This window comes from Moschus berezovskii, chromosome 19, assembly GCF_049115385.1.
Source record: "Moschus berezovskii isolate FMDL1 chromosome 19, NW_MosBer_1.0, whole genome shotgun sequence".
Lineage (NCBI taxonomy): Eukaryota > Metazoa > Chordata > Mammalia > Artiodactyla > Moschidae > Moschus > Moschus berezovskii.
In genome coordinates, this window is record NC_142478.1 from 72,296,350 (window position 1) to 72,311,097 (window position 14,748).

Sequence of the window (14,748 nt, forward strand, 5' to 3'; positions counted from 1 at the left end):
ATCAATTATACATGAAGTTAATTCAAGAAATGCTTTTTAAGTCCCTGTTATATGGAGAGCACTGTTAACACTCTGAGGGAATAACAAGAATGAGTAAAATACATTGTCAAACCTTTAGGGGATTTGTAATTTATTAGTCTCTTCCAAACGTATTTGGGAACAAGTAAGTCAACTTATATTTTCCTTGGGTGGTTGGAAAAACTAATCTAGAGATCTTACTCCAGTTTATAGAAAATTGGTAGTGGAGATGTTTATTAAACTATTTTTCCAAAGAATACAATCAAATGCTGATTATACAGTTCTTTGGAAGATTCGCAATAAAAGGATTATGTTAGGCAAGGTCTCTAATTAATTTTTTTTTCTACAGGTTAGATTTGTTAAAAAGAATCCTGATACATTACTATCATGGCCACTGTTCAGCTCTCTCGCTCTATCAGAATTCACAAGACATCTAAGGTATTTATTAAGAATTAAAATAAAATCAATGACTATTTAGTGAGTTAATTCAGAATCATGACTTTAATCTTGGGTGTTTTTTAAAACAGCAGCTTTATCAGTTAATTGGCACATAATATCCTGGCAGAGTATGTCTACCTTTTAACTGGCTAATGGACTGAGGATGTTCAGGAAATTAGAATAGATTCCTACAAAGTAACTTCCTGGGTGCTTGTTTCATGTTTATATATTTAGACTTTCTAGAGTAAAAGAGTTTTGTGAAATTATGAGTCCAGAGAACTACCAGTTGAGGGAAGAGTTCTAGATGTCAGGCTCAAAGTATCTTCAGATGAAGTTTCATCTCATGAGACATTCAAAAAACGAAGATCATGGCATCCAGTCCCATCATGGCCAATAGATGGGGAAACAATGAAAACCATGACAGACTTTATTTTCTCAGGCACCAAAATCACTGCAGATGGTGGCTGCAGCCACAAAATTATAAGACCTTTTCTCCTTGCAAGAAAAGCTATGACAAACCTAGACAGAGTATTGAAAAGCAGAGACATTATTTTGCCAACAAAGGTCCGTATAGTCAAAGCTACCATTTTTCCAGTAGTCATGTATAGATGTGAGGGTTGGACCATAAAGAAGACTCAGCGCCAAAGAATTGGTGCTTTTGAGCTGTGGTGTTGGAGAAGAGTACTGAGAGTCCCTTGGATTTCAAGGAGATCAAACCAGTCAATCCTAAAGGAAATCAATCCTGAATATTTATTGGAAGGACTGATGCTGAAGCTGAAGCTCCAATGCTTTGGCCACCTGAGGTGAAGAACTTTCTCATTGGAAAGGACCCTGATGCTGGGAAAGATTGAAGGCAAGAGGAGAAAGGGAAGACAGAGGACAAGATGGTTGGATGGCATCACTGACTCAGTGGACATGAGTTTGAGCAAGCTCCAGGAGATGGTGAAAGACGTGGAAGCCTGGCATGCTGCAGTCCATGGGGTCGCAAAGAGTCAGACACTGAGTGACTGAACAATACCAAGAGTAAAAGGAACCAGAAACAAAAAAAAGATATTTAAAGAGAAAGGTTGTTAGACATTCACTTCCTGACACAATTAGGAAACTTCTGATACACACTGTGATGCAATTATAAGAACTGAAGCAGAGGGCACCGAGAGAAACTAGGATCCTGGGGGAGCATGCCGGGCCAGGCAGCCTTGCTGGGTCCACCTGGGCAAGTTTATCTTGTCCCATGACAGTCATTAATGAACCACTCATTTATTCATTGAGAGCTCAGTATTACATAATATGTATGTAACACTGTTCTTTTCTGAGAGAATTAAAAAAAAAGAATCTTCATTTTTCAGAAGTTTATAATCATTGGGGAAATGACTTACAGGAGGTAAGTCAATATACAATGCAGTATATGCATTATAAAACAATACAAATGAACAAGTCTTTTGTTTCCTTAGGTAGATATATTCCTAAGTATTTAATTCTTTTCATTGCAACAGTGAATGGAATAGTTTCCTTAATTTCTCTTTCTATAAAACACTACTGAAAGCAATCAAGGAGGACACTAATAGATGGAGAAATATACCATGTTCATGGATTGGAAGAATAAATATTGTAAAAATGAGTATACTACCCAAAGTAATTTATACATTCAATGCAATCCCTATCAAGCTACCAAAGATATTTTTCACAGAACTAGAACAAATAATCTCACAATTTGTATGGAAATACAAAAAACCTCGAATAGCCAAAGCAATTTTGAGGAAGAAAAATGGAACTGGGGGAATTAACCTGCCAGACTTCAGGCTCTACTACAAAGCCACAGTCATCAAGACAGTATGGTACTGGCATAAAGACAGAAATATAGATCAATGGAACAAAATAGAAAGCCCAGAGATAAATCCACACATCTATGGACACCTCATCTTTGACAAAGGAGGCAAGAATATCAAATGGAGAAAAGACAGTCTCTTTTGGTGGTGCTGGGAAAACTGGTCAGCCACTTGTAAAAGAATGAAACTAGAACACTACCTAACACCATACACCAAAATAAACTCAAAATGGATTAGAGAGCTAAATATAAGACCAGAAACTATAAAACTCCTAGAGGAGAACGTAGGCAAAACACTCTCCGACATAAATCACAGCAGGATCCTCCATGACCCACCTCCTGGAATACTGGAAATAAAAGCAAAAATAAACAAATGGGACCTAATTAAAATCAAAAGCTTCTGCACAGCAAAGGAAACTATAAGTAAGGTGAAAAGACAGCCTTCAGAATGGGAGAAAATAATAGCAAATGAAGCAACTGATAAAGGATTAATCTCCAAATTATACAAGCAGCTCCTGCAGCTCAATTCCAGAAAAATAAATGACCCAATCAAAAAATGGGCCAAAGAACTAAACAGACATTTCTCCAAAGAAGACATAAAGATGGCTAACAAACACATGAAAAAATGCTCAACATCCCTCATCATCAGAGAGATGCAAATCAAAACCACAATGAGATACCATTTCACACCTGTCAGAATGGCTGCTATCCAAAAGTCTACATGCAATAAATGCTGGAGAGGATGTGGAGAGAAAGGAACCCTCTTACACTGTTGGTGGGAATGCAAACTAGTACAGCCACTATGGAGAACAGTGTGGAGATTCCTCAAAAAATTGGAAATAGAACTGCCATATGATCCAGCAATCGCACTCCTGGGCATACACACCGAGGAAACCAGAATTGAAAGAGACACGTGTACTCCAATGTTCATTGCAGCACTGTTTATAATAGCCAGGACATGGAAACAACCTAGATGTCCATCTGCAGACGAATGGATAAGAAAGCTTTGGTACATATACACAATGGAGTATTATTCAGCCATTAAAAAGAATACATTTGAATCAGTTCTAATGAGGTGGATGAAACTGGAGCCTATTATACAGAGTGAAATAAGCCAGAAAGAAAAGCACCAATACAGTATACTAACACATATATATGGAATTTAGAAAGATGCAAATGATAACCCTGTATACGAGACAGCAAAAGAGACACAGATGTATAGAACAGTCTTTGGGACTCTATGGGAGAGGGTGAGGGTGGGATGATTTGGGAGAATGGCATTGAAACACGTATGTTGTCATATGTGAGACGAATCAATAGTTCAGGGTCAATGCATGTTATAGGATGCTCGGGGCTGGCATGCGGGGATGACCCAGAGGGAGGATAAAGGGAGGAGGGAGGTGGGAGGGGGGTTCAGGAGGGGGAACTTATGTAAACCTGGGGCAAATTCATATCAATGTATGGCAAAACCAACCAATATAATATTGTAAAATAATTTGCCTCCAATAAAAAATAAATTAATTACCTAAAAAAAAAAAACAATACAAATGATAGAAATTTAGAGATTTTTGTATAGACTGGAATGGTTTGTATATGCCTCAGGAAGGAGACAAGATTTGAGGTGGGCCTTAAATAATGAAAAGGATTAGGATGGAGAAGAGAGAAGAGAATTCCATGAGGAAAAGGTAGCATATGCTTTGGCTCAAATAAGTAATAAGCATGGCATGTTTCAGAGAATCACAAAGAACCCATCCTTAGTGGAGTGGAGCTTCATCATGTCAGACAGAAGTAGGAAAATTAACTGAATAGGAACTCTGGGGACAAATTAGTGTGGATCTTAAAAGCCAGGCTAAAAAATTTATGCTTTATTCTGCAATCAATGGAAAGTCAGCAGTTTTACCGGGACAGTTGAGTAAATTACTGTTTTAAGAATATTAAGCTGTAGCAGAGAGGTAGGAAGGATTGAAGTTGAAGGAGAATTAGGGCAGAGAGAAAGCCATCATCTTTCTGGCTTGAATTCAGTATATTCAACAAGCAGAATCCTGATCTCATCGGATTTCCTAAGTGTGCTTCCTTCCTGGGGTAAAAATGCTTAGCTGGGTAGATGAATTGAAATCAGTTTAGCAGTTATTTTTCGCGCTGTCAGTTAACAAATTGACCTTTTGATATGAACAGATCTTTGTAGTTTGGACAGCATGAACTACTTCTCCTAGCAAATTTCAAGTGACTGTATGATTTTGCTATTTTTTTTTACTGAAAACAACAATAAGTACTATAGAAGCTAACATTTATTCAGCACTTACATGTGCTGGGCACTGTGCCAAGGGCTTGGTATTATTGTTTCAATTAAGCCTTGAAATAAGGAGAAAACTGAAGCTCAGAGAAGTACTATAACTTGCCATTAGGGCTTCCCTATGGCTCAGATGGTAAAGAATCTGCCTGCAATGTGGGAGACCCGGGTTCAATCCCTGGGTCGGGAAGATCCACTGGAGAAGGAAATGGCAACCCACTCCAGTATTCTTGCCTGGAGAATCCCATGGACAGAGGAACCTGGTGGACTACGGTTTATGTGGTTGCAAAGAGTTGGACACGACCGAACGACTCACACACACACAGCTTGACAGTTGAGCTGTCAAACATTACTTACGTCATTAGCACACTTTCTTATTAAAAGAACTTATAATAGTGTTTTCTATTATTAAGCCACAGTATTTTCATGTATTAGACATTTATAAAAATGTGCATGATACCTCTTAAAATATTAGACCAGTTGAGCTGAGAAAAAAATTCCTGGAGTATAGAAAAATAACAATTCTAGAGGCCTTTTCCAATCGCTGATCTTCATTACTACAAATGGCCCTTTTGATTCCATATTTAAAATAAATGTCTTTATATTTTTAGATTAATTTTACAGATGGTTATTACTTAAGTATTGTCTCTAAGTTTTGGCATGTTTTCAGTAAGTTATTATATATACACGTCATGCCAGCTATTACCAAATTAACCCCAAAGAACCTTAATTTCTCAGATTATGGGTACAAAAAGCAGTTTTCTGTAAAATTTTACACACTTACATGCAGACACATGCACATTCCATACCAAATTCCCTTTAAACTGTAATCTTTCCTACTTCTGCTATAGCTTAATATTCCTAAAACAATTATTCTACTGACCCGATCAAACCTGCTGCCTTTCTACTGGTTACGGAATAAAAATAAAAAGACTTAGGCTGGCTTTAAGATCTCTATTAATTTTTCCCCCCAAATTCTTCTCATACATGCAAGAGTAATAATTATATCTTTTTAAAAACTGAATATAATATGGTTTGACCAAAAGGATGAACTGATAATTCATTTTCACTATATAGTGTACCCAAGAAGCAGCTTAAACTGCAAAATCATGTCCAGAATGTCTAGAAGACATTCTAGAACCAGATCTAGATATAGAAAAGCTTTTGGGGAGTTCTCTTTCATCTAAAGGCATATTCGTGGGTAGTACTTGCCTCCAAGTAACAGAATTATTAAAACTGAACAGTTGAAACTGCATACCATAGTTTAAAGACATCTGAATTTGAACAAGGTATTGGAGCTTTACCATCCTGACTTCTAATAACATGGATTCATTTCACCTGCTTTGGTACTTTATATAAGAGCAATCATACAGTATGTACTATTTTGTACCAGGTTTCCTGTGCTCAGCCTCAGTGTGAGAGTCACTTACATTGCAGAACTTTTGCTTAAGCAAAGCACAAAAAGTGAAAATACGCGGTAGCAGAATAGTCGGTGAAGAGTAGTTCCATGTGGCTAAAGACTAGGGTGCATGGGAGAGGATGAAGAAGGAGGGGAGGGCTGGGAGATGAGGCAAGAAAACTGGGCAAAGATAAGCTTTTGACAGTTCTCAAATACCACACTTGAACTCTATCCTGTGTGAACTCTGGGAGTGTCATGATAAGATTTGTATTCTTTAAAGTTAATGATGACGGCAACATGAAGGACAGATTGAGTGAAAAGAACGATTGGCAGGGAGGTCAGAGGCTACTGCAGTAATAAAAGGGAGAAATGAGCATGTTCTGAGCCAAGTCAGCGAGAACAGAAAGGAGAAAACGAGTCGCTTCTAGGGAGAATTAAGAGTACCGTGTGATTGGGTATGGAGTATGGAGCGGGGTGAGAAGCCAAAGGTGACTCCACGTCTGGCTTGGATGATTTGACTGAAGTGGACACTGGTTCATTTGTTTGAGATTGAAACTTGGGATCAGGCTTCAGTCAGGGTGAGAGAAACTGAGTTTGAGAGGTCTACAAAGTGGTCTGGGCATAGATGTTCAGATAATAGACATGGAAGCCAAGCTCAGAACAGAAATAAGGACATTTTCTCTGTTGGCTGCAGGGGAAGCAATGAGACTAGACGAAGTGACTCAGGAAGAGAGAGTTACGGAGAGAGGAAAGACTGGGGACAGGGTTCTGGGGGGAGCAACACCCAGAAAAGGCAGGACACTGAAGAAAATGAGAGACTGAGGTAGCTACGGGGGTAGATGGGGAAAGACAAGGAAACAGTGCTATGGAAACCGAGAAACAGGGTGTGGGCAAAAGTGTCAGACACCGCAGCAGAGCCCCACAGTGTGAGGGCCGACATGAGGCCAATGACAGGATGTGCTTGGTGACGGGAGAACGCTGCAGAATGGAGCGGGTGAAGGGCGGATCGCAGCGTCTTCTGAGGAGTGTGTGAAAGGGACGGTACGGTCACATAATCAGAGTAAAACTCCCAGTTTTGCCTCAAATCCACAGATCATTGTAAAATAAGTTATATTAGTCTTGAATTACTTGAATACCTGTCTCTACCTTTCTTCTCTGCCTTGCCAGGGAAGATCTAATTTAAAGCAATATTCAAAGCCTTGTTTCCTTTTGATTATCTGAAAAGGTATCAGACTTGAGGTCTTGAAAAGTCTTTTGCTTGTGGTAATGATATGATGGGCTGAGTATATTAAAGAATACTAATCTTTTTCATTTTTTTCCTCCCTCCTAGAAAACAGTTTTCCCATCTCAAATCACTAATGAGCATGAGTCACTGATAATGGTGAAGAAACTTTTTGCTACTTCTATCTCATGTATAACGTATCTACGGGGCCTGTTTCCAGAGAGCTCCTATGGAGAACGCCATTTGGATGGTAAAGTCTAACTAAATGGTTACTTTGGCTGGTGGAGCCCTTTCCCTCTATTTGGCAGGAGTAAAACTTTAATTTCTCATGGAGTGTGCTAATTCCAGGTCATGGGCCTGTTTGTCAGGATCAATTTGCTAATTCACTTTCCATTTTAATTTCACTTTGTGTAGTGGTTTTACTTGTAGGAACCATTAGTTCCTGGCTAGATACCAAATGACAGGCTGAAGAAAAAAGAAATCTGTATGGACAAGCCCAGTAATTTTCTAAACTACACCTACAAAAGCAGCAGCCAGGCTGAAATCTATGTGGGTGCTGTACATTTGCACTATTTTGTGTCTCAACTTTGAGACAGACTTCTGCATTGAGGAACTTTAATTGAGAAGTTTTTTAAAATCCTTTCTGTTAACATATAGAAATTAGCTTGAAAAAATATGCATACCCATCCCAAACCCATCTATTGATTAACATGGAAACGTCGACAATTACTATTCCAATCAGTTCTGTTCTTTTCTCAGTTTTCTCTCTTTTCTAGTTTTCTTCCTTTTATTTCTTATGTCCTTAAATTTATGATCTCATTTCCTTGTATTACAAGCTGTTTCTGTCTCCTTTTCTCCTCTTGTATTAAGAAGAATGTACGTAGGACTCTTCAGTTTTTCAAAAATCTTATTTTTTAAAAAAGCTGGATTGTGATAACCATTCAGAAAATCTTGCTGATTTGTCACCAAAGTGGGAAAGTATCATTTGGAAAATAAATGTAGAGGGCTACAAGTTTCTTGTAAGATGTTATTTTTCAAAATCTAATTTTACTTTGTTTCTCACATCTGTATTTAATGATAACTTAGGGCTCATTCCAATTTATTTTTTCTTAAACACCATTTGCTTCTCTACATGAGCATCAATGAAATCCATGTGTGCTATAAACACAAAAGCATATTTGCGACTGTGACAGCCTCATTTGTGTTATGCTCTTCTGGTCAGGATAGAAATCTGTAATGGTGAAAATGTTTATATGCAACATATAGTTGCCGTTTCTCCTCTTGGAGTATAGAAGTGGAGAAAGACATGTTTGGGGTAATTAATTAAGCACTTTCTGTGTGCCAATCACTAACCTATGCATGGAGGGCAATACCATTGTTCACAGCTTTGTTTTTTGTGATAGTCTTAATGGAAGTTATATATTTTCCTCTCAGTGTTTGTACTTAAAGTAGCACATGACATAAAAATGCCCAGTAATAGTTTTCATATCCCTCAACAGCAAGAGAGGTAACATCAATTTTATAATAGGAAAACACTATGAAAAGGTGAAGTGATTTATACGAAGTCATACGTAAATCAGTAATCAATTTTAGACTAATCTAAACCAAAACTTTTAATGAGTTTCTTATTCTTCCTTCCTATAGTAAGGTGGTTGAATTTCAGATGGAAATTAATACCTGAGAATAACCCATGAAAACATTTTTTATCCTTTTTTTCCCCCACTGAGAGAGAAATACCAGAGAAGTAATTTGAGATTGAGGTGTATACTTTAAATTGCTACCTTATAATAACTTAAAATTCAGCGGAAGCAAAGAAGTGACACAAATTGATTTCACAACCAACTCAGTTATGTACATTGTAGAAGAGGAGACTGCTAATCTGTAATAAAAATGGGAACTAAGCCAATTATCAACATAGAATTTGTTTTACAATTAGACATTTAGAGATTCAAAATGTTTTTATAAGCTATAAAACTAAGTAAGTTGTATAAATAAAATCATGAAAGGAAATACCCTTATTTAGCATGGACAATTTTAGTACAGCAGACTGTTTCTATTTTTGTAGACCTCAGTTTAAAAATCCTCCGAGAAGATAAAAAATGTCCTGGGTCACTGCATATTATCAAGTGGTAAGTAACTGAAATTCCACCAAAGTTGAACAGCATTATTTTTATTATGGCTGAAATTACCCATAAGATTTTATTTGGTTAGATCATTTCCTTAAAACTATTGCCTTCTTCCTTTCTTTCTTTTCATGTATTTTTTTTTTTTTACAACTTTCTAGAAATGTGTAACAATTATCCAATATTATTTTAAGGAACTGATTTAGTTTTTTTTTTTTTAAGAATACAGACTTTCTTTATACAAGGAAGAAATATATCAATCAAAATTTGATTACTTGTCAAATACATGTCAGTGTGCTAAACATTACAGGATGCAAAAAGAAAAATAAGATGTGGTTCCCTACCCCAAAATTGCTTACGTGTTATTATAAGTACTGTTAATACATTAAAACATACTAGGAGTTTCTAGAAAATGATTAAATGGGTGAAAGGTTAGACAGTTATCAACTTAAAGTATTTCAAAGCAAAAAAAGTAAATTAGTTTTGTACTTGGGATTCTTTTTGGCTTTACGTCTGATCCAAATTGACATCAAGCATTTATTTCTTGACAGGATTCAAGGTTGTTTTGATGCTTTGGAAAAGAGATACGTAAGAACGTCTTTAAACTTATACCAGGATCAAAGACTCACCCTTTATCCCTTTAAAAGAAAATTTGAGCCTTTATTTTGTTACTGTGTTTTCACAGTACACCAGCTCCTACATGTGCCTTTATTTTGTTGCTGTGTTTTAACAGTACACCAGCTCCTACATGTGCCTTCATGAACCAGTTTCTTTTCACTTTGCGTCTCTGTTGTCCTGTTGATGTCTCGTTTATATCAGTTAGAATTGACACCCTCGGTTTTCTCTTTTACATACTCATATCTTTTTGACCACAGAATTTCCTCTGAAGTCACTGGAAGAGATCCACAGGATGTGGGACAGGGGAGACAAGAATCTGGCATTTAGCACATTGAGCTTCTTCAAAATAGTGGCAATGTAATGTGCAGATATGAAAGGAAAAAATGGAATCGAATACTTGATTTTTATTCTGTGTTAGTTATTTCATTATCTATGTTTGGCACATGTATATAACCTGTTCCCTCAAAATAGCTAGTATTATAGCTTGAATTTTTTAAAATGCAGCCTGAATTTTAAGTGCATTAGATTTTTCTCACTGCCCAAGACAGCTGCGAAGGGTATAAAAATTAGAAGCTCCAGTCTAGTGGAAGAGATAATTTGATAAATGAACTTTGCGCCGCTGCTTCCTCCTTTTCCCCATCTGTGTCTTTTTACCCCTTCTCAATTCCTATTCCTTTAAGAAAACTTAGGGTGAGTAAGCCTTACATTGGATTATTTACTTGTAACATTTCCTTTTTCATTTAACAGTTATTCAGTTCAGTTCAGTCGCTCAGTCGTGTCCGACTCTTTGCGACCCCATGAATCACAGCACGCCAGGCCTCCCTGTCCATCACCAACTCCCGGAGTTCACTCAGACTCATGTCCATCAAGTCGGTGATGCCATCCAGCCATCTCATTCTCTGTCGTCCCCTTCTCCTCCTGCCCCCAATCCCTCCCAGCATCAGACTCTTTTCCAGTGAGTCAACTCGTCGCATGAGGTGGCCAAAGTATTGCAGTTTCAGCTTTAGCATCAGTCCTTCCAATGAATACCCGGGATTGATCTCCTTTAGAATGGACTGGTTTGATCTCCTTGCAGTCCAAGGGACTCTCAAGAGTCTTCTCCAGCCCCACAGTTCAAAAGCATCCATTCTTCGGCGATCAGCTTTCTTCACAGTCCAACTCTCACATCCATACATGACCATGGGAAAAACCATAGCCTTGACTAGACGGACCTTGGTTGACAAAGTAATGTCTCTGCTTTTTAATATGCTATCTAGGTTGGTCAAAACTTTCCTTCCAAGGAGTAAGTGTCTTTTAATTTCATGGCTGCAATCAGCATCTGCAGTGATTTTGGAGCCCAAAAAAATAAAGTCTGACACTGTTTCCACTGTTTCCCCATTTATTTCCCATGAAGTGATGGGACCAGATCCCATGATCTTCGTTTTCTGAATGTTGAGCTTCAAGCCAAACTTTTCACTCTCCTCTTTCACTTTCCTCAAGAGGCCTTTGAGTTCCTCTTCACTTTCTGCCATAAGGGTGGTGTCATCTGCATATCTGAGGTTATTGATATTTCTCCCGGTAATCTTGAGTCCAGCTTGTGCTTCTTCCAGCCCAGCGTTCCTCATGATGTACTCTGCAGATAAGTTAAATAAGCAGGGTGACAATATACAACCTTGACGTACTCCTTTTCCTATTTGGAACCAGTCTGTTGTTCCATGTCCAGTTCTAACTGTTGCTTCCTGACCTGCATACAGGTTTCTCAAGAGGCATGTCAGGTGGTCTGGTATTCCCATCTCTTTCAGAATGTTCCACAGTTTATTGTGATCCACACAGTCAAAGGCTTTGGCATAGTCAATGAAGCAGAAATAGATGTTTTTCTGGAACGCTCTTGCTTTCTCCATGATCCAGCGGATGTTGGTAATTTGATCTCTGGTTCCTCTTCTTTTTCTAAAACCTGCTTGAACATCTGGAAGTTCACGGTTCACATATTGCTGAAGCCTGGCTTGGAGAATTTTGAGCATGACTTTACTAGTGTGTGAGATGAGTGCAATTGTGCAGTAGTTTGAGCATTCTTTGGCATTGCATTTCTTTGGGATTGGAATGAAGACTGACCTTTTCCAGTCCTGTGGCCATTGCTGAGTTTTCCAAATTTGCTGGCATATTGAGTGCAGCACTTTCACAGCATCATCTTTCAGGATTTGAAATAGCTCAATTGGAATTCCATCACCTCCACTAGCTTTGTTCGTAGTGGTGCTCTCTAAGGCCCACTTGACTTCACATTCCAAGATGTCTGGTTCCAGGTCACGCCATTGTGATTATCTTTGTCGTGAAGATCTTTTTTGTACAGTTCTTCTGTGTATTCTTGCCACCTCTTCTTAATATCTTCTCCTTCTGTTAGGTCCATACCATTTTTGTCCTTTATCGAGCCCATCTTTGCATGAAATGGTCCCTTGGAATCTCTAATTTTCTTGAAGAGATCTCTTGTTTTTCCCATTCTATTGTTTTCCTCTATTTCTTTGCATTGATCGCTGAGGAAGGCTTTCTTATCTCTCCTAGCTATTCTTTGGAACTCTGCATTCAGATGCTTATATCTTTCCTTTTCTCCTTTGCTTTTCACTTCTCTTCTTTTCACAGCTATTTGTAAGGCCTCCTCAGACAGCCATTTTGCTTTTTTGCATTTCTTTTCCATGGGGATGGTCTTGTTCCCTGTCTCCTGTACAATGTCACGAACCTCCGTCCAGAGCTCATCAGGCACTCTATCAGATCTAGTCCCTTAAATCTATTTCTTACTTCCACTGTATAATCATAAGGGATTTGATTTAGGTCATATCTGAATGGTCTAGTGGTTTTCCCTACTTTCTTCAATTTAAGTCTGAACTTCGCAATAAGGAGTTCATGATCTGAGCCACAGTCAGCTCCTGGTCTTGTTTTTGCTGACTGTATACAGCTTCTCCATCTTTGGCTGCAAAGAATATAATCAATCTGATTTCGGTGTTGACCATCTGGTGATGTCCATGTGTAGAATCTTCTCGTGTGATTACTTATGAGTTATTCAACACTGACCAGGAGGTTGAGGAATGCAAAAATAAAACAAATGAGATTGTGTGCACAAAAAGCTTATAGACCAAGGCAGAAGATGAATGACATTCATATGCACAACTGATGATCAGCTAGTGAACACTGGTGTAGCTGTACCTTTTGTTAAAATACTGAAGTACTCTATATCCAGTGCTTAAATAAATGCTCTCTGAGGCCCCAAATGACTCCTACCATGTCCTCCCCCTCTCCCCACCAGTCTCTGGGGAGTCTGGGATCTCCCCAGACTATTCCATAATCTAGCAACTAAAGGGCTGACAGCTGGCTCAGGGGGAGCTTCCAGGAACCCAGCCTAAGGCTAAGTTGGCACCTTTTCTGATTGGTCTCTGCCTGTACCAGGTTGGGCTATTAAATGTTGAGTTTTTTCATATCAGTTTGATATTTTTATTTAAAAAATCATCTTTATCACAAGTATAAATAATCATAACATTCATTAGAAAGTGATGCAATGTCAAAGACAAGATATTGACCATGTGCAAAGGAAGTATGGAAAAGGTGGGGTTAAAGCCAGTGAGAGGCATGAGGGGACTCTTTGGGAGAAAATGACTCCTGAGATTTGAAGGCCCTTAGTATTTAGATGGGTTGAGATGGGTAGAAGGCCATCACCAGTACACCAAACAGCACTCATTCTTTCTCCTGTCCATTCATTGAGCAACATTTCTTGAGTGTCCATCATTGAGGGGCAGTGCAATGTAGTTAAGAGCTCAAGGCTTGGAAAAAGCCAGCCTGAAGTGAACCTTAGTTCTGCCACTTACTTTCTGTGTCTTGGCATGTAACCTACCTCTTAGGGTTTCTTTACAGTAATATTAGAACCTAACTCAGGGTTGTTTGAGAATTAAATGAGTTAATAATCCAAGGTAGCAGTTTCAAATGTTAGCTTGCATCAGAGTCACCTGGAGGGCCTGGTAAAACACACATTGCCAGGTTCCACCCCCAAATTTCTGGTGTGAGAATTTTCATTTCAGACAAGTTCCAAGTGATGCTGAGACTGCTGGCCTAGGGATCACACTTTCTAAGGCATCACTCTCACCATTGTTCACCAAGTTCAAGCCACGCAAGGATTCTAGAACTTCCCTACCCCCACACCTTTTATCTGGCTAATTCCAATTTATCCTTTATGTCCCAGCCTAAATATTTACTTCCTCAGAAAGGCTTTCCTTGACAAGCCCCGGCCCCCTGCCACCCTTCACCCAGCCTAGATTGTCCATCTGTTTAATGTTCACAAGCTAACTGCTTCATAGAAAATTAACACACTTGTGATGATGTACCTATCTGTGTTTTTTTTTTTTTTTGTCCTCTCCTGCTGGTCTGCACGTTCCCTGAGATCAGGGGCCATTTCTACTTTTGAATGAATGAATGAGCTATTAATTAAATAATGAAAGTTAGAGTTTCACCGGGTAGTCTTAAAATCAATTGTATGCAGTAACCAAAATGGCCACATAGCGTCACTAAAGTTTTAGTCTTTTGGGTGAAATAGGTGAATAATTTGATACGAAGTTATGGCCCTGAAAATTTTCTCATCTGTATCATAGTGTTTAAAAGTTTGTGATAGACTTGATTCTTTCTCTGTATCTATGTATTCTGTTATTTCAAACAGAGAGAATCTGATCTGTAATGTATATGTAGGGAGGGCAGGGGTTTTGTAGAACTCATATCAGACTTCGGATTTTTAACTCTGGTAGATTCCTTTCCAAGGGCAAAATGTTTTAGAGATGCTTATGGCATGTTTAACTCTTATAA

At 38.4% G+C, this 14,748-nt stretch overlaps 1 protein-coding gene across 1 annotated transcript in view; it reads left to right on the forward strand.

The window, feature by feature from the left end:
- The first annotated feature begins 405 nt into the window (after positions 1-405).
- Positions 406-14,748, forward strand: part of HORMAD2 (HORMA domain containing 2) — a 57,950-nt gene continuing 43,607 nt past the window's right edge. Inside the window, exons 1-4 of the mRNA XM_055405250.2 lie at positions 406-456; positions 7,301-7,442; positions 9,258-9,321; positions 9,867-9,903. Of these exons, the coding sequence (XP_055261225.1) occupies positions 406-456; positions 7,301-7,442; positions 9,258-9,321; positions 9,867-9,903 (294 nt within the window). The remainder of the gene's footprint in view (positions 457-7,300; positions 7,443-9,257; positions 9,322-9,866; positions 9,904-14,748) is intronic.